The sequence below is a fragment of the Oncorhynchus mykiss genome, chromosome 4, assembly GCF_013265735.2.
Source record: "Oncorhynchus mykiss isolate Arlee chromosome 4, USDA_OmykA_1.1, whole genome shotgun sequence".
Taxonomy (NCBI): Eukaryota; Metazoa; Chordata; class Actinopteri; order Salmoniformes; family Salmonidae; genus Oncorhynchus; species Oncorhynchus mykiss.
The window spans coordinates 41,551,405-41,573,820 of record NC_048568.1 but is presented as its reverse complement, the minus strand read 5'-3'; the positions used below and the strand labels follow the sequence as shown (position 1 = coordinate 41,573,820).

Here is a 22,416-nt window from a genome sequence, read left to right as displayed (position 1 = left end):
GGTCGTGCCCAATTTCAACACAGACGGCGAGTGAGGGTTCATTGGGTAGTGGGTTGGTTGGCCCTACGTGGTGACGTAGACGGGCGTTTACATTGGGAAAGTTCGTTTTGCATGGCCCTGTGGCCCGTCTCAGCGGAGTTTAAATGTTTTAAAACAAAAGGTGTCAAACTCATTCCACGGAGGGCCGAGTGTCGGTGGGTTTGCGTTCTTCCCTTGTACTTGAGTGATGAATTAAGGTCAGTCATTTGTAAGGAATTCCTCACACCTGGTGGTCTTGGGCTGAAATTGAAAGGGAAAAACAAAACCTTGCAGCTCATAGGCCATCCATGGAATGACTTTGTCACGCCTGTTTTAGACCATCCCATTATTGGTCCTTAAAGGAAATCTCCACCCACCCGAGACAGCTGGCCATGCAAAACGAAGTGGCCCATTGATACTTCGCTCGACGCTGAACAGAATGACATCTCCATACATTATTTAAAAAACAAACGTTTGGCTATATTTGTTGAGTTTGAACTCCTTGTGAAAGTAGGCTACTGTTTTGTCAACTTCAGCACAACGGGAACAGGAAAAAAGTGCGCCTATGCTACTTGTAATGTAGTCTATGAGTGACTTGTCTAGTTTACCCTTTGCAAAGCGAATTATTGAATGGTTGTTTAGCGAACCGAAACGTCACATTTTCATTTCGGGGAATGCCTTTACTTTAAACTACTTTATTTGCTAACGTGGCATCAAATAGAGAGTGGTGTCGGTTGTAGTTTCTGATTGGTGAACTTCGAGTGGTGGTGTAGCTGGTTTGGCTTGTGTCCCAAAACTAGAGTACTGTCAAAAGATCTGGGAGCTGTCGCATATTCAAGCTGGTCCGAACTCTCACTAAAATGTAAGAGAGAAGCATACGTGTCTGTATTGTATTCACCGGCCCGTTTTAATTAGTGAACTTCAACATGAGCGGCGAAAATGAAAAACCCTCCTTGGTTTATGGCGAAATCAAAGACAATCAAAATGTGTTAGATCTGGAAAAAATTACAATTATGAAGTCTGCCGTTGACAGCGAGGACGTGCCCATGGAGCACAAGATACGACTCAACCAGAACGGGGACGATACAAACCAAACCATCAAACTATACAAGCGGAGATGGTTCATCGTGTTGCTATTCAGCTCGTATTCTCTCTGCAACTCGTTCCAATGGATCCAGTACGGAATTATCAACAACATTTTCATGAGGTTCTACGGTGTAGAGTCTTTCACTATAGATTGGATGTCTATGATATACATGTTGACTTACATCCCCTTCATATTCCCGGTCACCTGGCTACTGGATAAGAAGGGGCTCCGTGTCATTGCGCTGGTGGCTACAGCCATGAATTGCGCGGGGACTTGGATCAAAGTGACCAGTGTGAGACCCAACCTGTTCGCAGTCACCATGCTCGGACAGTTCTGTTGCTCCCTTGCGCAGGTGTTTATCCTTGGGATGCCGTCGAAGATCGCCTCGGTGTGGTTTGGATCGGAGGAGGTGTCCACCGCTTGCTCCATCGGGGTCTTCGGAAACCAGGTATGTTATGTAGTCTAAGGTCAGATACATTCAAAAGTAATTGCAGATGTAGCTATTTGTTTATGTACTCGGTCATTTTGCACCTAAAAAAATTATTAGTCACTTATCGGAATGTTAAAGATTACTCCACCAATGTGTCCATTTGGCCCAGTTGGGAATTGCGCAATTGCGCAATACTCAAGCCACCGCTGGCCTATATTGGCCAGTTGGTAATCTCTCATCCTCTGCCCTCAAAAGGTGTAAGGTCAATGTCATCACATGCATATTCATTTGTCCCATTGACGAGACTCCGAGAGAACAGTGTACAGTGTGAGTCACAAATTCAAGCCACCATGAATTATCTCTGAGCCTCAAAGGTGAACGTCACAGGTACAGGTTTATTTGTCCCACTGACCAACTGACCTGGCTTGAGAGCTCAATGTATAGGGTTATCTATACCATAGCATAATCACAGGACATAAGCCCTCAGGGCACCACAACAATTTCAATGGAAACCTTCTCTATTGATGGTTGAAGTGGGGAAAAATAATATTTCCATTTACTCCTCGAGACATATGACCATTTGCCATGTAAGGTTCCTGTGTTGTTGAGATTCTAAGTTTGGACGCCATGCTTGCTTCTTCATTCCGTGCTGTGTTTAAGATCCATAGGTGCTGAATAAGGGAATCTCATGTGGGGTGGCAGGGTAGCCTAGTGGTTAGAGCGTTGGACTAGTAACCGAAAGGTTGCAAGTTCATATCCCCGAGCTGACAATGTCTGTCGTTCTGCCCCTGAACAGGCAGTTCCTAGGACGTCATTGAAAATAAGAATTTGTTCTTAACTGACTTGCCTAGTTTAAATAAAGGTAAAAAAATATATATATCTCGTTATAACGAGAATCACCAGCTGTGTGAGGAAGATGAGACATTTCTCCAAAATAAAACATGGGCCTAGAGACAATAATGTTACAGGGAAGTCGACATCTCCGCGTAACACTTCTACCTATTTACATGTTTTTAAAAAAACAACGTATAACCTGACATTGTTATGTTACAGGGAAGTTGACATTTCATATTTCAGGCCCCCATATGGGCTGGGCCTTGACTTTTTCCGTTACGTGTTACGTTACACCCTTATTCTAAAATTGCTGGGGATTCGTTAAAAAAAAATCTGTCTATGCACAATACCCCATAATGACATCACAATACCCCATAATGACATCACAATACCCCATAATGACATCACAATACCCCATAATGACCAAGCGAAAATAGTTACAAAAAAAATAAAAAAAATAACATTTCTAAAAAATTGATCATCCTTGAGATGTTTCTACAACTTGGTTGGAGTCCACCTGTGGTAAATTAAATTGATTGGACATGATTTGGAAAGGCACACACCTGTCCATGTAAGGTCCCACAGTTGACAGTACATGTCAGAGCAAAGATCAAGCCATGAGGTCGAAGGAACTGTCCGTAGAGCTCCAAGACAGGATTGTGTCGAGGCACAGATCTGGGGAAGGGTACCAAAAACTGTCTGCAGCATTGAAGATCCCCAAGAACACCGTGGAATCCAATCCATAATTCTTAAATGGAAGAAGTTTGGAACCACCAAGACTTCCTAGAGCTGGCTGCCCAGCCAAACTGAGCAATCTGGGGAGAAGGGCCTTGGTCAGGGATGTGACCAAGAACCTGATGGTCACTCTTAGAGTTCCAGAGTTCCTCTGTAGAGATGGAAGAAATATCCAGAAGGGCAACTCTCTGCAGCACTCCACCAATCAGGCCTTTATGGTAGTGGCCAGACAGAAGCCACTCCCTCCACAACCACCTGAACTCAACCCAATTGAGATGGTTTGGGATGAGTTGGACTGCAGAGTGAAGGAAAAGCAGCCAACAAGTGCTCAGCATTCGTGGGAACTCCTTCAAGGCTGTTGGAAAAGCATTCCTCATGAAGCTGGTTGAGAGAATGCCAAGTGTGTGCAAAGCTGTCATCAAGGCAAAGAGTGGTTACTTTGAAGAATCTCAAATATAAAATATATTTTGATTCAACACTTGGTTATGACATGATTCCTTATGTGTTATTTCATAGTTTTGATGTCTTCACTATAATTGTAAGGAAAAACCCTTGAATGAGTAGGTGACTAAACTTTTGTGTGTATTTATACTGCACAATCTGATTAACCCAGATGAGGGCATAGTACTTATTCACAGTTGTGTGTCTCTTCTAAGGAAGTGTACACATCCGTGTAGGCTAAGTTATACAGCTAATATGGAAATATGTTAGGTATAGCTGGTGTTCCAGTCCATTTGCCTAACTACTGAGTTGTTGCACATTAACAGAGTTGTCTTAATTCATCACATGTTGATTTGAAACGGACGGTGTAATTTAACCTCTGACCTCTAGCTGGTGTTTTATGGAGTCTTTGTATCTTCTCGCATCAGATTTTGTTATTTTCACAAATATTGTTTTTATTTTTCTATCTTTTCTTATTCCTAGTTAGTTGAACTCTCATTTGCAGGCCCATAAATTAACTTTGAGACTGGTAATTAAAGAATGAGCCTGTTTTCTCGCTCTTATTTCACGTTATCTCATTGTTACCTCATTGTTACCTCATTGTTACCTCATTGTTACCCTGCAACGAGGTGTCTCCGATGTGCCGGTGCCTTTTCCAAATAAGGAGGTGTAAAAAGAAAATAACCTTTTAGAGAAAGCAAAGTTATCATGAAGTAATTCACCGCAACCAGTAACCTCAGATCAAGTTTTCCCTATTTAAAAAAAACAAAACACATTTTTTTTAAGAGAAGTTTACACATCCTATGAAGGCTGTTATGAGATAACAATGAGAATGTCAAATGAGGGGAAAACTGGCTCATTCTTTAATTACCAGCCTCAAAGTTAATTTGTGGGCCTGCAACTCAGTAGTTAGGTATAGAGAAGTTTACACATCCTATGAAGGCTGTTGTTCAGCCAGTATGGAAATGTATTAACCAAATGGGTGTGAATAACAAATTTGGCCTCTGTGATTTGTTAATGTGAAACTACTCTGAGTCGTCTTAGTTTAGCCGAGAAACATTCCTTAACCCCAGGAGATTTTTAACCCCAGGAGATTTTTAACCCCAGGAGATTTTTAACCCCAGGAGATTTTTAACGGGTGACTATCTAGCAAAAAAAATCAAATGTATACAATGAGCACTCGGTTAGATTTGATACTGGAGACCGGGGTTGGTTGTCACACTGTGTATTTCTCAGCACCAGTATCTTACAATACTATTTTCAATATCAGGAGAAAGACCAAGGTCTTAGGTTGAAATGGGGACCCTTTTTATCCTCTAACTTCATTCTAACATGGAGTTATATAGGGATTCTGTGGTTGATTTTTGTAGGGGTCCAGATTTTGCAGCTCTTTCAGAACATCAGCTATCTGGATTTGGGTGAAGGAGAAATGGGGGAGGCTTGGGCAAGTTGCTGTGGGGGTGTGCAGGGCTGTTGACCGGGGTAGGGGTGGCCAGGTGGAATGCATGGCCGGTTGTAGAAAAAATGCTTGTTGAAATTCTCTGGTGGATTTATCAGTGGTGAGTGTTTCCTAGCCTCAGTGCAGTAGGCAGCTGGGAGGAGGTGCTCTTATTCTCCATGGACTTTACAGTGTTCTGGAACTTTTTTGAGTTTGTGCTACAGGATGCAAATATGTTTGAAAAAGCTAGCCTTTGCTTTCCTAATATATATATATATATATTTTTTTTTTTTGGGGGGGGGGGTTACATCCTATCTACTTTTGAAACACATTCTGTGCCCTAAAGAAATGAAAATGTAATGTTGTAAATATACTGAACAAAAATATAAACAATTTGAAAAGATTTGACTGAGATACCGTTTAATATAAAGAAATCCGGCAATTTAAATATATTTGTCTGGCCCTAGTCATGTGGTATCTATAGATTGGGCAGGGGCAACAGCCATGAGTGGGCCTGGGAGGGCATACCCAGACATTCAGAATTAGTTTTTTTTTCTTTCCCCCCCACAAAAGGGGTTTATTACAGACCGAAATGTAGTCAGCTGTCTGGGTGGCTGGTCTCAGACGGCCCCGCAGGTGAAGAAGCCAGATGCGGAGTGTCCTGGGCTGGCATACGCGGTCTGCGGTTGTGAGGCTGGGTGGAGGTACTGCCAAATTCACTGAAACAACATTGATAAAGAAAGTAACGTTCAATTATCTGGCAACAGCTCTGGTGGACATTCCTGCAGTCAGTCAGCATGTCAATTTGCACGCCCCTTCCCGACGTCTGTGGCATTGTGTTGTGTGATACAACTGCACATTTTTGCCTTTTTATTGTCCCCCAACACAAGGTCCACCCGATGCTAATTAGCGTTTTCGAAATCAATAAGTAAAGCCATAAATAGATAAAGTCAACTTGTCCATGAGAGATTTACACGATTCTCAAAACATCACGCCAGGGGGGAGCCGACACAAAACACAGGTGTAAAAACGATTGGAGCCATTTCCCTGTTTTGACCGCTAGGTGTTATGGGTATTATGACTCATACCGTGCTTCTCTATTGCAGCCAGCACTTATAGGTCAAAGTAACAACTCAAATGAACACGTCCCCCCCCAGAAAAAGGAATCATAACTCAAACTGCACATCGCTAATCTATGATCTTTGATCTCCTTAAGAAGCTATCTTCCTTTCTTTCTGTGCCCCCAAAATGTTTGGATATACTGGTGAAGTTACCAAGGAAGTAACATGCCCTGACAAAGTGTAAAAAAAAAAAAAAAAGGTTAACTACGTCTATGTGCGAGTAGTTTTAGAAAAGGGATGAGAGAGAGCGGGAGAGACCGGAGGAGGAGTGGAAAGGGATGAGAAACAGATCCTGTAATGTAGACTACTGGACTACTGCCGAGCCCAGAGATACTGTAATCTGGACTACTGGACTACTGCCGAGCCCAGAGATACTGTAATGTAGACTACTGGCCTACTGCCGAGCCCAGAGATACTGTAATGTAGACTACTGGACTACTGCCGAGCCCAGAGATACTGTAATGTAGACTACTGGACTGCTGCCGAGCCCAGAGCTACTGTAATCTGGACTACTGCCGAGCCCAGAGATACTGTAATGTAGACTACTGGACTACTGCCGAGCCCAGAGATACTGTAATGTAGACTACTGGACTACTGCCGAGCCCAGAGATACTGTAATGTAGACTACTGGACTGCTGCCGAGCCCAGAGCTACTGTAATCTGGACTACTGCCGAGCCCAGAGATACTGTAATGTAGACTACTGGACTACTGCCGAGCCCAGAGATACTGTAATGTAGACTACTGGACTGCTGCCGAGCCCAGAGCTACTGTAATCTGGACTACTGCCGAGCCCAGAGATACTGTAATGTAGACTACTGGACTACTGCCGAGCCCAGAGATACTGTAATGTAGACTACTGGACTGCTGCCGAGCCCAGAGCTACTGTAATCTGGACTACTGCCGAGCCCAGAGATACTGTAATGTAGACTACTGGACTACTGCCGAGCCCAGAGATACTGTAATGTAGACTACTGGACTGCTGCCGAGCCCAGAGCTACTGTAATCTGGACTACTGCCGAGCCCAGAGATGCTGTAATGTAGACTACTGGACTACTGCCGAGCCCAGAGATACTGTAATGTAGACTACTGGACTGCTGCCGAGCCCAGAGATACTGTAATGTAGACTACTGGACTGCTGCCGAGCCCAGAGATACTGTAATGTAGACTACTGGACTGCTGCCGAGCCCAGAGATACTGTAATGTAGACTACTGGACTGCTGCCGAGCCCAGAGATACTGTAATGTAGACTACTGGACTGCTGCCGAGCCCAGAGATACTGTAATGTAGACTACTGGACTACTGGACTGCCCACAACATGGTTTATGGATGGAAAAAGCGTTCTCGACGATCCTCAATTGGAAGTTATAAAGTCTTGTGCCGGTAATATGGGATCTTTTGAGCTTGAAGCTAGCTGTTTTCACTGTAGTAGTGGGCACTTTGAAACAACGGTACAGCGTTGAGCCCTTTATCATTACAACAATTTTATTTTCATAGTCGCACAATGCTCCCAAAATAAAACTCCTTGTCGCACTGCTAAATATTTTTCTCCTATGCCCCTGTCATCCCCCTCAATTAGAGCCCTGACAACACATCCAAATGATTGATCAACACAGAGGTGCTTTTTATGCTGTATGGTCCTCCCACTGTGACTTGGCGGCTACATGGTGGTGAATGTGCACGGTGATGAGCCTGATTTAAAAATAAAAAATTCTCCCTTCCGGTAAATATCAAGGGTCTTCATTTTGTGACATGATGATCGGTGTTTAGCTGCCAATGAACAAATGGAAAAATAATCCTACTCTTAATCCTTCTCATCCATGTAAACCTAATGTGTCCACTTTATCAGCCTACTGCAAGTGGTCTAGAGTCTTTTCGTTTTTTTAAATACCTAGCTATAGGCTTAGAGTTGGGTTGAATAGGTCACAGTGGCAAGAACTCTGTGACATCATCCGCTTTCTGAATATAATGTGTTTTTACTCTTTGGACCAAGGGTACTGCACTCTACACTACAGGTCTCTGTGAGAAAAGTCTTGTCATCGTTGTATCATATCGCCATTGAGCTCAATCGTCTAGGAAGCTCCAAGTCCACTAGTGAGAGTGGATATTTGATCCCCCTAAACGGGGTCACTGTCCCAAAGCATAAAGATGTATCATTTTGATCCTATTCCACCACATTATAATAGAGTATTTCCAACTGTCTTTACGCCGTTGGCTGGGAATGCGTCCGATGTCGGCTTTTTAAATGACTATCAGGTCAAATCAATTCAAATCACATGCTTGGTAAACAACTGGGGTAGATTAACAGTGTTGCTTAATGAAACGCTTCAAGCACGCAAATTGGATCATGAGTCCAAATCAAAGTATTCCAAACGGAGCACGGATGGCGCTCCCAAACGGAGCACGGAGGGCGCTCCCAAACGGAGGGCGCTTCCACACGGAGGGCGCTTCATACGTACTCTCTGTTTGTACATATTTTGAGCATCAATGGAAGCTTCAAAGGAAAGTATGCAAAGAAATATGATGCGTATCCACGTAAAAAAAAAATTTACGCAGCGTTTCTTGAAATCGATGTTGAGCTGAAGCTCAAAGAGAAAATGCACTCCGACGACAGAATGAAATGTTGCCTTTTCACATCTCATTTGTTGCCTGACTACAATATTTTATGTTGATACGTTTAGTAAATACCGTGCTGTGTTAATTTTGGCGTGTTTTACCTGCCTACGTACCGTATATAGTTAGCGCTATTGACTTATGGGCTTACGGTCTAGCTACTACAGTCGTGGCCAAAAGTTGAGTGACACAATATATAAAATTTCACAAAGTCTGCTGCCTCAGTTTGTATGATGGCAATTTGCATATACTCCAGAATGTTATGAAGAGTGAGCAGATGAATTGCAATTAATTGCAAAGTCCCTCTTTCGCCATGCAAATGAACTGAATCGCTCAAAAACATTTCCACTGCATTTCAGCCCTGCCACAAAAGGACCAGCTGACATGTCAGTGATTCTCTCGTTAACACAGGTGTGAGTGTTGACAAGGACAAGGCTGGAGATTGAGTTCGAATAACAGACTGGAAGCTTCAAAAGGAGGGTGGTGCTTGGAATAATTGTTCATCCTCTGTCAACCATGGTTACCTGCAAGGAAACACGTGCCGTCATCATTGCTTGGCACAAAAAGAGCTTCACAGGCAAGGATATTGCTGCCACTAAGATTGCACCTAATCAACCATTTATCAGATCATCAATAACTTCAAGCAGAGCGGTTCAAATGTTATGAAGAAGGCTTCAGGGCGCCCAAGAAAGTCCACGTGCCAGGACCGTGTCCTAAAGTTGATTCAGTTGCGGGATCGGGGCACCACCAGTCCAGAGCTTGCTCAGGAATGGCAGCAGGCAGGTGTGAGTGCATCTGCACGCACAGTGAGGCAAAGACTTTTGGAGGATGGCCTGGTGTCGAGGGGCAGCAAAGAAGCCACTTCTTTCCAGGAAAAACATCAGGGGACTGATATTCTGCAGAAGGTACAGGAATCGGACTGCTGAGGACTGAGGTAAAGTCATTTTCTCTGATGAATCCGGAAAATAGCTTGTCCGGAGAAGACAAGGTGAGCGCTACCATCAGTCCTGTGCCATGCCAACAGTAAAGCATCCTGAGACCATTCATGTGTGGGGTTGCTTCTTTGCCAAGGGAGTGGGCTCGCTCACAATTTTGCCTAAGAACACAGCCATGACTGAAGAATGGTACCAACACATCCTGAGAGCAACTTCTCCCAACCATCCAGGAACAGTTTGGTGACAAACAATTCCTTTTTCCAACATGATGGAGCAGCTTGCCATAAGGCAAAAGTGACAACTAAATGGCTCGTGGAACAAAACATCAATGTTTTGTGTCCATTGCCAGAACTCCCCAGACCTTAATCCCATTGAGAACTTGTGGTCAATCCTCAAGAGGCAGGTGGACAAACAAAAACCCACAAATTCTGACAAACATGCATTGATTATGCAAGAATGGGCTGCCATCAGTCAGGATGTGAACGTAACCCCTTCAAATTAGTGGATTCAGCTATTTCAGCCCACCCGTTGCTGACGGGTATAAAATCGAACACACAGCCACGCATTCTCCATAGACAAACATTGGCAGTAGAATGGCCTTACTGAAGAGCTCAGTGACTTTCAACGTGGCACCGTCATAGGATGCCACCTTTCCAACATGTCAGTTCACCAACTTTCTACCCTGCTAGAGCTGCCCCTGGTCAACTGTAAGTGCTGTTATTGTAAAGTGGAAACGTCTAGGAGCAACAACGGTTCAGCCGTGAAGTGGTTGACCACACAAGCTCACAGAATGGGACCACCGAGTGCAGAAGCGCGTAAAAATGGTCTGTCCTCGGTTGCAACACTTACTACTGAGTTCCAAACTGCCTCTGGAAGCAAAATCAGCCCATTAACTGTTCGTCGGGAGCTTGACCGAGCAGCTGCACAGATCACCATGCGTAATGCCAGGCGTTGGCTGGGGTGGTGTAAAGCTCTCCGCCATTGGACTCTGGCGCAGTGGAAATGCATTCTCTGGAGTGATGACTCACGCTTTACCGTCTGTCAGTTCGCTGGACGAATCCGGGTTTGGCGGATGCCAGGAGAACACTACCTGCTTGAATGCATAGTGCCAACTGTAAAGTTTGGTGGAGGAGACCATTCTCCAATGGTCTTGGGCTGTTTCATGGTTTGGACTAGGCCCCTTAGTTCCAGTGAAGGGAAATCTTAATGCTACAGCATACAATGACATTCTAGATTATTCTGCGCTTCCAAGGCCCTTTACTGTTTCAGCATAACACAGCAGCCCTGTGCACAAACCGAGGTCCCTACAGAAATGGTTTGTCGATCGGTGTAGAAGAACTTGACTGGCCTGGACAGAGCCCTGACCTCAACTCCATCGAACACCTTTGGGATGAATTGGAACGTGGACTGCGAAGCCAGGCCTAATCGCTCAACGTGTACAGTATGTCGTGGTCATATAGAGTCTCTGGTTACATGACTGTGGTTTTCAAAAACTAGACGACACTTCTGGACAAGGGATGGACCAACATACACTGTGAAGTATCTAGTTTGAGCCAGGTTCATTTTACACGGGTGTAGTGCTACTGTAACTATAGAGTGAATGAAGAGCTGTCTGTCTGCCACATTTTGTCTGTCTCCAACATTCATCTCCACAATACATGTTTGTATTTAGCTGTTTTTTTAAAGCTGTACTACTGTCTGTCTTCTCTTCCAGCTGGGTATAGCCATTGGGTTCCTAGTCCCTCCCATCCTGGTGCCTAACGTTGAGGACATGGATCAGCTGGCCTATCACATCAGTATCATGTTCTACATCACAGCAGGAGTTGCTACCTTGCTCTTCCTACTGGTCGTCATGGGTAATTATTATACACTTCTTATAATAATGCACTATGTAGCCTACAGTTTTACATATAGTGACAGGCATGGGTTTACACTCACTTCCTGTAGGCCCTATTCCAATAATGCACTGTAGATTATCAATAGATCTGTATCTGCATTTTAAGGGCAAGATCAGGAACTTTATGTGAACATGTTGACTCTGATCTGGTTCTGGAGATGAATATGAAAAGTGGTGGAAATTCCACTTTAATCTGATGTGGGGGAGATCTGCTCTCCTAGATGCAGACGTTGGATATCCAGCTACTTGAACTAACAGCGACCCTGTAACCTACAGTAGTGCAGCACTGTGACACTACTAAACCACTAACTAGAACTGGGAATTGCCAGGGGACCTCACAATATTACTGCGACTCTCACGATTCTATATGTATCGTGATCTGCTACTGCGATTTGATGTTCCAAATTGCTCACGGCATGTCTGCTGCAGAGACGAGAGCAATGGAACATTGGTTTTGATCCGTAATGGGTGTAAAAAGCACTGAAAACATGTCTCTATTTCAAAAGAAGATGGAGAACAAGCTATAGGATAGACAAATACCAGAGTTTTGGCGCAGGTACCACTGTAATCTACAGCTGACTAGCACTAGCTAACGCTACCTAGCAAAACATTGGATGAATCTAAAATATTTTTTTTACTAGTCGATACTTGGTGTCAACATATCTATATAATATAGCCCCCCCCCCCCCCCCATCACAAACCATTACCACTAGCCTACAGCTGACTAGCACTAGCTAACGCTACCTAGCAAAACATTGGATGAATCTAAAATATTTTTTTTACTAGTCGACACTTGGTGTCAACATATCTATATAATATAGCTTCCCCCCCCCCCCCCCCCCCATCACAAACCATTACCACTGTAGCCTACAGCTGACTAGCACTAGCTAACGCTACCTAGCAAAACATTGGATGAATCTAAAATATTTTTTTTACTAGTCGATACTTGGTGTCAACATATCTATATAATATAGCTTCCCCCCCCCCCCCATCACAAACCATTACCACTGTAACCTACATACATGTTGCACCATGAGCTGTTCAGCTAACGTTGTGCAATTAAGCCAACTCATTCAGAGGTTTATTTTCATATGACCTGATTTCACTCAATAGCTGCTACTGCCTTTTGTCCCAAATTACACCCTATTCCGTACCTAGTTCACTATGGGCCTGTGGACCCTGGTCCAATGTAGTGCACTAGAGAATAGGGTGCTGATTGGGACTCGGATACTGTCTTGTTGGTGAAGTGCTATATAAAGAATGTGATGATAAAGGAAGATGTAGCCTGCAGGTCGTCTGCACAGAGAAGATCTATTGGGTAGAGGGTTAATGCTGTCTGGCTCTTCTGCCTTTTTTGGGGTTCTTGTTTTGTGCTACCTAGTGAATATTAACTGGTCACTAGAGCCTGTCTGTCTGGTTGCTAGATGCCCTGTCTGTCTGTGCCCTGTCTGCCTCTGTCTGTCAGTCTGGGCCATCTGGGGGCCTGCAAAAAGTGTGTGTGTGCCAGGTGTGGAATGTTGTCTAACAGCAGAGACGGTTGTCTAGCTGGAGAATGTTGTGCGACAGACGGTTGTCTAGCTGGAGAATGTTGTGCGACAGACGGTTGTCTAGCTGGAGAATGTTGTGCGACAGACGGTTGTCTAGCTGGCGAATGTTGTGCGACAGAGACGGTTGTCTAGCTGGCGAATGTTGTGCGACAGAGACGGTTGTCTAGCTGGAGAATGTTGTGCGACAGAGACGGTTGTCTAGCTGGAGAATGTTGTGCGACAGAGACGGTTGTCTAGCTGGAGAATGTTGTGCGACAGAGACGGTTCTCTAGCTGGAGAATGTTGTGCGACAGAGACGGTTCTCTAGCTGGAGAATGTTGTGCGACAGAGACGGTTGTCTAGCTGGAGAATGTTGTGCGACAGAGACGGTTCTCTAGCTGGAGAATGTTGTGCGACAGAGACGGTTGTCTAGCTGGAGAATGTTGTGCGACAGAGACGGTTCTCTAGCTGGAGAATGTTGTGCGACAGAGACGGTTCTCTAGCTGGAGAATGTTGTGCGACAGAGACGGTTCTCTAGCTGGAGAATGTTGTGCGACAGAGACGGTTGTCTAGGTTCATGTCTCTCAATGGATGAAGGAGGACAGAAATCGTTGACGGGCATGTTTCGGGTGTTTTTATATGGATGTGTGTGTGAATCTGGAAGAGTACAGCAATGAGTTTTAAGATGTGAATATTAGCCTGAATGTGGCATTTGCCTTGCCATGGTTTTCAGTACATTTGACTTTCACAGTGCTTTTACATGCGTACTACAGTAGCTGAGTACTAAGGTACTGTGTATATCTAGAACAGCTTCATTACACACAACGAGTTTCAGTGTTTTGTAAGTAAGTAGCCTTGTACAAGCCGGAATGGTACATAAGGCAGGAGCCGATCTCCTGTAGCGTGTACAAGTACACTCCCTGGACGCTAGTCTATCGCAGGGCCTTCAGTGTCTTGAGTCTGAGTGTACCTCGGGGTGCCTGTTCAGTGAGGACAGTTTTAAAACCGTACTTAGCAAAGAGTACACTCCTGCTGGTGGTTGAGACACCCCAGGGAAGACTGTAGCTTAGAGATAAGAACAGAGACATCTGCACACAAAGATATCTTTCGCAGCTCTCTGCCCACTGACTCCAGTCTGAAAGCTGGCTCTCCCGGGAGAACGTCCGCTTTAAGCAAGTCGTGTCACAATCCACAGTTGACATTCCTTTGGGTCTGACATTTTTTGTTTTTGGTCTCATTTTAATCCTTGAAAAACTATATATTTAAAAAAAAATATATATATAAAATAATTGTCAGCTAGCTGAAGCCTAAAAGCCTGTTGACAGGAATGGTGAGCTGTACTTGTTTGACCTATGTCCTGTAAGTTTTGAAAGAACCAATTACAAGACTGAGGCAAAACCCATTTTAAACACCTTCCAATATTTGCTTGTTCAGACAATAGCCTCTAGGTCTATAAGAGTCTCTCTCTAAATGGCTGAAGGCCCGTTATGTTTATCTGGAAGAGTAATAATGTGTTGCGGATGCTTTCCAGGCTTTGCCAGGGTTTTAAATACGTTGAATCATACTGTACTGTGTATGCTTACTGGCTGAGTACTTAGTCATTATTATTATTATTATTATTATTATTATTATTATTATTATTAATTTAATAATCATGACAAAGTGCTTTTAAAAACACAAACAAATGTAAGGAAAAGTTAAATATAGAAATATCTAATTTACATAAGTATTTACACCCCTGAGTCAATACATGTTAGAATCACCTTTTTGACAGTGATTACAGCTCTGTATTTTTGGGTAAGTCTCAATTTTAATTTAACAAGGAAGGTCAGTTAAGAACAAATATTCATTTATAATAACGGCCAAACGCGGATGACGCTGGGCCAATTGTGCTCCACCCTATGGGTCTTCCAATAACAGCCGGATGTGATACAACCTGAATTCGAACCAGGGTGTCTGTAGTGACGCCTCAAGCAGTGAGATGCAGTGCCTTAGACCGCTTGCGGGAGCCCATTTCTAAGATGGTTTGATTCCTCTCCAACAAGCCTTTAGTTTCAATGTCTTGTCAGGAAGTAAGTAGCCTTGTCCAAGTTAAAACAGCCCCGATCTCCTGTTTCTGTTTGATGTACAAGAACACTGGACACTAGTCTTTCACAGGGCCTTTAATGTCTTGGGTCTGAGGTAAGCTGAGGGTGTTATTGACTTGTGTTCTTCACCCATTCCTAGAGAGACGAAGCCAAGACTTTCAACATTCTGATTATCCTGTAGACCGCTGTCTCTGCTGCTATCTCCAGGCCTGTTCCACAGATGGTGTACACAGACAGGTCTCAGCAGCCAATATGTTTAATTAAGAGTTTGTTGTCTTGGGTCTGTGTCGCTGTGGGTTCCAGTTCAGTGAGTACAGTCTAGGTTAGAGTACTTAGTTGGAGTAGACTCGTACTGGGGACGAGACGCCCCAGGGAGGAAGGGGCTAGTTCACTGATAACCCCGGCTGGTTGAGACTCCCCAGGGAGGGCTGGCTCTGAGACAAGAACCACAAAGACATCTGCAGCATTTCTTCACCCCCAGACTCCTCTCTGAAAGCCTGCTCTGTCAAGAGAAAGTCGTCTTGAGGCACGTCATGTCACAGTCAGGATTCCACAGTTGACATTCCTTTTGGGTCGGCGACTAGGGGCCGAGTCCGACATGGCTCATTATTCACTGTATAGTGCACTTCTTTTGCCCTGGGCCCATGGGTAATAGGGGGCCATTCTAGACAGAGGCTTTCAGTATTTGTTACAGTTGCTCTGTGTCTTTTAGCCCTTGAAAGCCATGATTGATTTTTTTATATAAATATATTTTTTTAAATGTTTTTATTTTATTTTTTTAAATCAATGGAACCTTTTTGTTTAACTTGGCAAGTCAGTTAAGATATTTTTAATTACAATGACGGTCTACCCCGGCTAAACGCTGGGCCAATTGTGCGCCGCCCTATGGGACTCCCAATCACGGCGGGATGTGATCCGGCTCGAAGGTGACTTCATCTCCTAGTGTCTGGTGGAAAGCAGACCACCAGGTTTTCCTCTAGGATTTTGCCTGTGTTTCGCTCCATTCTGTAAATGTTTTTGACCTGGAAAACTCACCAGTCCTTAACAATTACAAGCATACCCATAACATGATGCAGCCACCATTATGCTTGACAATATGGAGAGTGGTACTCAGTAAAGTGTTTGTAATGGATTTGCCCCAAACATAATGCTTTGTATTCAGGACAAAAGTTAATTGTTTTGCATGATGACTTTAGTGCCTTGTTGCAAACAGGATGCATGTTTTGGAATATTTGTATTCAGTACAGACTTCCTCCTTTTCACTCTGTCGATTTGGTCCCGAACTGTTTTAAAGTCACCATTGGCCTCATGTTTCCACTTTGACATTTTGGGGTATTGTATGTGGGCCAGTGACACGTTTTAAATTCAGGCAATAATTTGGAAAAAGTAAGTGGTGGTAGTAGTAAATACTTATATGTATCTCCTATGGAAGAAGTGGTGATTTTAGCATGTACAGTTGAAGTCGGAAGTTTACAGACACCTTAGCCAAATACATTTAAACTCTGTTTTTCACAATTGCTGACATTTTTATCCTAGTAAAAATTCCCTGTCTTAGGTCAGTTAGGATTGCCACTTTATTTTAAGAATGTGAAATGTCAGAATAATAGTAGTGATTTTATTTCAGCTTTTATTTCTTTCATCACATTCCCAGTGGGTCCGAAGTTTACATACACTCAAATAGTATTTGGTAGCATTGCCTTTAAATTGTTTAACTTGGGTCAAATGTTTTGGGTAGCCTTCCACAAGCTTCCCACAATAAGTTGGGTGAATTCTGGCCCATTCCTCCTGACAGAGCTGGTGTAACTGAGTCAGGTTTGTAGGCCTCCTTGCTCGCACATGCTTTTTCACTTCTGCCCACACATTTTCTATAGGATTGAGGTCAGGGCTTTGTGATGGCCACTCCAATACCTTGACTTTGTCTTTAAGCCATTTTGCCACAGCTTTGGAAGTATGCTTGTGGTCATTGTCCATTTTTGGAAGACCCATCTGTGACCAAGCTTTAACTTCCTGACTGATGTCTTGATGTTGCTTCAATATATCCACATAATTTTCCTTCCCCATGGTGCCATCTATTTTGTGAAGTGCACCAGTCCCTACTGCAGCAAAGCACCCCCACAACATGATGCTGCCACCACCGTGCTTCACGGTTGGGATAGTGTTGTTTTGCTTGCAAGCCTCCCCCTTTTTCCTCCAAACAAAGCAATGGTCATTATGGCTAAATAGTAATGTTTTTGTTTCATCAGACCAGAGGACATTTCTCCAAAAAGTACGATCTTTGTCCCCTGGCTTTTTTTTAATGGCGGTTTTAGAGCAGTGGCTTCTTCCTTGCTGAGCGACCTTTCAGGTTATGTCGATATAGGACTCGTTTTACTGTGGATATAGATACTTTTGTATCTGTTTCCTCCAGCATCTTCACAAGGTCCTCTGCTGTTGTTCTGGGATTGAATTGCACTTTTCGTACCAAAGTACGTTAATCTCTAGGAGACAGAACGCGTCTCTTCCTGAGCGGTATGACGGCAGCGTGGTCCCATGGTGTTTATACTTGCTTATTATTGTTTGTACAGATGAACGTGGTACCTTCAGGCATTTGGTTCATCCTTGGGAGCAATTTCCAGACTTGTGGAGGTCTACATTTTTTTTGAGGTCTTGACTGATTTCTTTTGATTTTCCCTCGATGGCAAGCAAAGAGGCACTGAGTTTGAAGGTATGCCTTGAATTACATCAACAGGTACACCTCCAATTGACTCAAATTATGTCAATTAGCCTATAAGAAGCTTCTAAACTGATTAAGCTAATCTTCTGAATGTCTTCTGAATAACCAGGTCTTTAAGAGTTTCTTTTACATCAATAGCAGTCAATATTTAATCGTCACCTTGTTTAGTCTCATCTGAAAGTTGTAAAATCTTGGATATCTTCACGAACCCTGGCTAACAAGTTGAATCAGCAATACAACATTTGGTTTGTTTATTTACTAAATACCTGCAATCACACAGAATGGATCATACATTGATTACAAATGATGTCATAAAGAAAACGTCCCCGGTGGACGGAACGGCTACGACGGCTGGTTACAGAAAGAGAGGGGGTTGGGTTTGAGTGAAAGAGCAGGAAGACTGAGTAACAAAGAGAAGCTATACTATTGTAAATAGAGTATCTTATGCAGTCTAAATAACCGGCCATTTGAAAAAGGAGAATGCAATAAATGTTTACTCTGAGCTGCGCTTCGGTAGATTGGTCGTCGATGGAAGGCCGTTTTGTCCTTTATGGATCTCTGGTCCTCTGAAGAATGTCTAGTGGTGAACTGGAACGTGGTAGAATGGATACTCTGTCCATCCTCTCCCAGCCCACGTTCAGCGATTGCTGCTAACTCAACGGCCAGGAGGTATCACTTCTGGAGTGAATAAGAGTTCAAAGTTCATACCAAGTTGCCATACTTTTAAGCTCATGCTATATTCTTGCTGGTATAGTCGAAATGCATCCCTCACCCACAGGCCAACGTCATGACACTTCTGACCCACTGGAATTGTGATACTTATTCACTGTGAAATAATCTCTGTAAACAATTGTTGGATTAATTACTTGTCACGCACAGAGTTGATGTTCTAACCGACTTGCCAAAACTATAGTTTGTTAGCAAGGAATTTGTGGAGTGGTTGAAAAACAGATTTTAATGACTAACCTAAGTATGTAAACTTCCCACTTCAACTGTCTATCTTGGTAGGGCAAACAACATATTTTTTTTAGATTCATGCCAGTTTCCACATTTTTAATTTTCAGCTTTATTCTAAAATTGATGTCATTGTTTTTTTTCTTATCTACACCCCATAATGACAAAGCAAAAGTTTTTTTTTTAAATGTTTGCAAGTTTATACAAAATGAAATATCGCATTTACATTAGTATTCAGACCCTTTTACTCAGCTCTTTGTTGAAGCACCTTTGGCAGCGATTACTGCTTCAATTCTTCTTGGGTATGAAGCTATATGTTTGGCACACCTGTACTTGGAGTTTCTATCCTTTTTCTTCTCTGCAGCTCCTCAAACTCTGTCAGGTTGGATAGGGAGCATCACTGCACAGCTATTTTCAGGTGTCTCCAGAGATGTTCGATCGGGTTCAAGTCTGTGCTCTGGCTGGGCCACTCAAGAACAATCGGAGACTTGTCCCGAAGCCAGTCTAGCGTTGTCTTGGCTGTGTGCTTAGGTTCGTTGTCCTGTTGGAAGGTGAACGTTCGCCCCAGTCTGAAGTCCTGAGTGCTCTGGAGCAGGTTTTCATCAAGGATCTCTCTGTTTTGCTCTGTTCATCTTCCTCGATCCTGACTAGTCACCCAGTCCCTGCCGCTGAAAAACATCCCCACAGCATGATGCTGCCACCACCATGATGCTTCCACCACCATGCTTCACTGTAGGGATGGTGCCAGGTTTCCTCCAGATGTGATGCTTGGCATTCGGGGCAAAGAGTTCAATCTTGGTTTCATCAGACCAGAGAATCTTGTTTCTCATGGTCTGACAGTCCTTTAGGAGCCTTTTGGGAAAACTCTAAGCGGGCTGTCATGTGCCTTTTACTGAGGAGTGACTTCCGTTTGGCCACTCTACCATGAAAGCCTGATTGGTGGAGTGCTGCAGAGATGGTTGTCCTCCACAGTAACTCTGGAGCTCTGTCAGAGTGACCATTGGTCAGGGAGGTGACCAAGAACCCAAGGCCCTGCTCCCCTGATTGCTCAGTTTGGTCGGACGGCCAGCTCTAAGAAGAGTCTTGGTGATTCCAAACTTTTTCCTTTCAAGAATGTTCTTGGACATTCAATGCGGCAGACATTTTTTTGGGACCCTTCCCCAGATCCTGTCTCGGAGTTCTACAGACAATTCCTTCAACCTCAGTTTTTGCTCTGACATAGTGTTAAGAGTTCTGTTCTCCTGTTCATTAACCAATTCAATTATATTACTCTGTTATATCAGGATTTGTAAGATACTGATAGAAATGAGAACAGACAGAGGCCCAGTCTACCAAAGTTAAATGTTTATTCACGGAACGTTCTGACGTGCACAGTACAAAGATCTTCAATTTCTAGTGACACGCATACTTCCACACAAATCACCAAATCCGCCCGCCAATAGAGACTAGGGGCGTCCTTGAGAATAGTGTCTTCCTGCCCTCCCCTAAAATAAGGAGAGACCTGGGACTGGGAAGTTCTCAGTGTCCCAGCCAAGGTCGGCCCCTAATCTGGCTCAGACAGAAAGTCTGTTATCAAAATACTAGACACATTGTTCCCAAAACATTGATTCTGTCTAAGAACTACACTCCAGGTTATATTATTATTCCACTGACTAAAACACAGTATTATAAAAATCAAAATGATTCTAACACTTACATACATGCATTAGAATAATCCAATGATTCAAATCAATTTCATACAATCACATGGTTTCAGACTTTATGATTTCAAGAGTGTAATATTCTAATCATTTATTAAAAAGCATTTCCGTATCAAGTGTCAACTGTAAGATCTTATATAGACGGGTGTGTGCCTTTCCAACTCCAGTCCAATCAATTGAATTTACCACAGGTGGGCTCCAATCAAGTTGCTCAATGGAAACAGGATGCACCTGAGCTCAACTTTGAGTCTCATAGCAAAAGGGTCTGAATAAATTAGAAATAATAATTGAATCATTTTTAGAAAAAGGCTGTAACAAAATGTGGAAAAGTCAAGGGGTCTGAATACTTTCTGAATGCACCGTACATACCTCCCTGGCATATTACATAATTTATGCGGCCGCATTCCAGACATTTTTTTTTTGGACTCCCCCATTTGTTGTGCGTTGCTCACGTGAACAGAAGGTGGTGCAGCGGTCTTTCTTGTGGGCAAACTTGGTCATCAAAGTCTGGAATTGTCTGGATAAATTCATGCTGGATTGACAGAATGGCCTTTTGTTTTCAACTTTTTCTGGTCCAAGGTGGGTGGGTGTTTTATCCTGTTTAGCTTGGAAATGAGACAAGGATTGAGAAAGATTTGACAGTAGATTGTTGACCTGATTTGATGATGACTGCGGCGATGTCGTGTCCCCATGAGTGACAGAACACTGAGCCAATCACGGCGCAACTAGAGAAGATTACCAACACCTATGCTATGTGCTTTCGTTGGCTGCCCCACCACCACAGAAAGCACTGAGCTAGACTGAAACACCTGCATTTTGGAGCTGCCGTACTCAGAGGCTATGTTTGCGGCTTTAATAACTCAAGGATTTGTTTTCTTCCATATTGTTTGCACACTGATATGTGACATGAATTAATGCCAAAAGGACATGTGAAACAGGCCAACTATTTTATTTTAGCTAAACATCTGGGGCTCAAAACAGGCCCTGAATGACAGGTCGACACTGTATCGGAGTGTGGAAAGCACCAATTACAACACTGAGGGAAAACCTGTTTTGCATGTTCAGACAATAGCCTCTAGGCCAGGGCTGCCCAACCCTTTTCCTGGAGATCTACTGTCCTGTGGGTCTACTGTCCTCAAGATCTCCAGGAAGAGGATTGGACTGAACCCACAGGATGGTAGATCTCCAAGAAGAGGATTGGACAGCCCTTGTTTAGAGGCTATATGAAGCTGCGCTGAATCCCTTACTCTGATGGGAATTGGCCTGTATGGATAAGGCTAAATCTGAAATGTTTCTTGAAGGAAAAATGATGGAAATACATAAACATGATAAAGGACACAAAGGTGATGACAAAGTCACCTGACGAGACTGAAAACAAACATTACACTGTTTTCTACCTGGATCTTACATTCACTGAAAAAAAATCTGAAAATACTCTTCGTACATGATAAGAAATATCCATGGGACATTTGGAGGAGGTGCAACATCATACCAGTAAATGACAAGGGTTTGAGTGAGAGGTCTAACGGGTGTTTCCCAAGTGGCCACACACCTCTTCAAAGTGTGCACAGTTCCTAAGTAATTTCAATGCACTTTTATGAATATCCTTCAAGTATATAAGCTGTTAAAAATGATTTAATTTAAAAACAAAAAAGTTTCTTCTCTCTGTGCCGTTGAGGAACTAGAGCAAGCACACTTGTAGTTGTTTTGTTTGGAACACAACCCTGCATCCCCACTTTTACACAGTTAATGTTTATGAAATCCAAAAGCTGTCCATTTTTTTATAAATCTTCATCTGGGTTTGGCGGGCATAATTTGAAAGCCTGTTCTGTAGCCGACATGACTAGCTAAACCTGAGAAGCACAGATCCTGAGCTTTGACGGCATGTT

General features: G+C 43.3%; 1 protein-coding gene across 7 annotated transcripts in view; it reads left to right on the top strand.

Moving 5' to 3' along the window:
* The first annotated feature begins 405 nt into the window (after positions 1-405).
* The window catches only part of LOC110522637 (feline leukemia virus subgroup C receptor-related protein 2), a 44,165-nt gene continuing 22,154 nt past the window's right edge, over positions 406-22,416 (top strand). For 4 of the 7 annotated variants that reach the window (XR_005051543.1, XM_036976350.1, XM_036976348.1 and 1 more), the window contains exons 1-2: positions 407-1,553; positions 11,365-11,506. Coding sequence is in view for 5 of the 7 variants with exons in the window: in XM_036976350.1 (XP_036832245.1) it covers positions 945-1,553; positions 11,365-11,506 (751 nt within the window). In the remaining 2 variants the exon portion in view is untranslated. Of the gene's footprint in view, positions 1,554-11,364; positions 11,507-22,416 lie in introns of all 7 variants that reach the window. The other 3 variants (XM_021601106.2, XM_036976347.1, XR_005051544.1) reach the window with 2 other exon arrangements.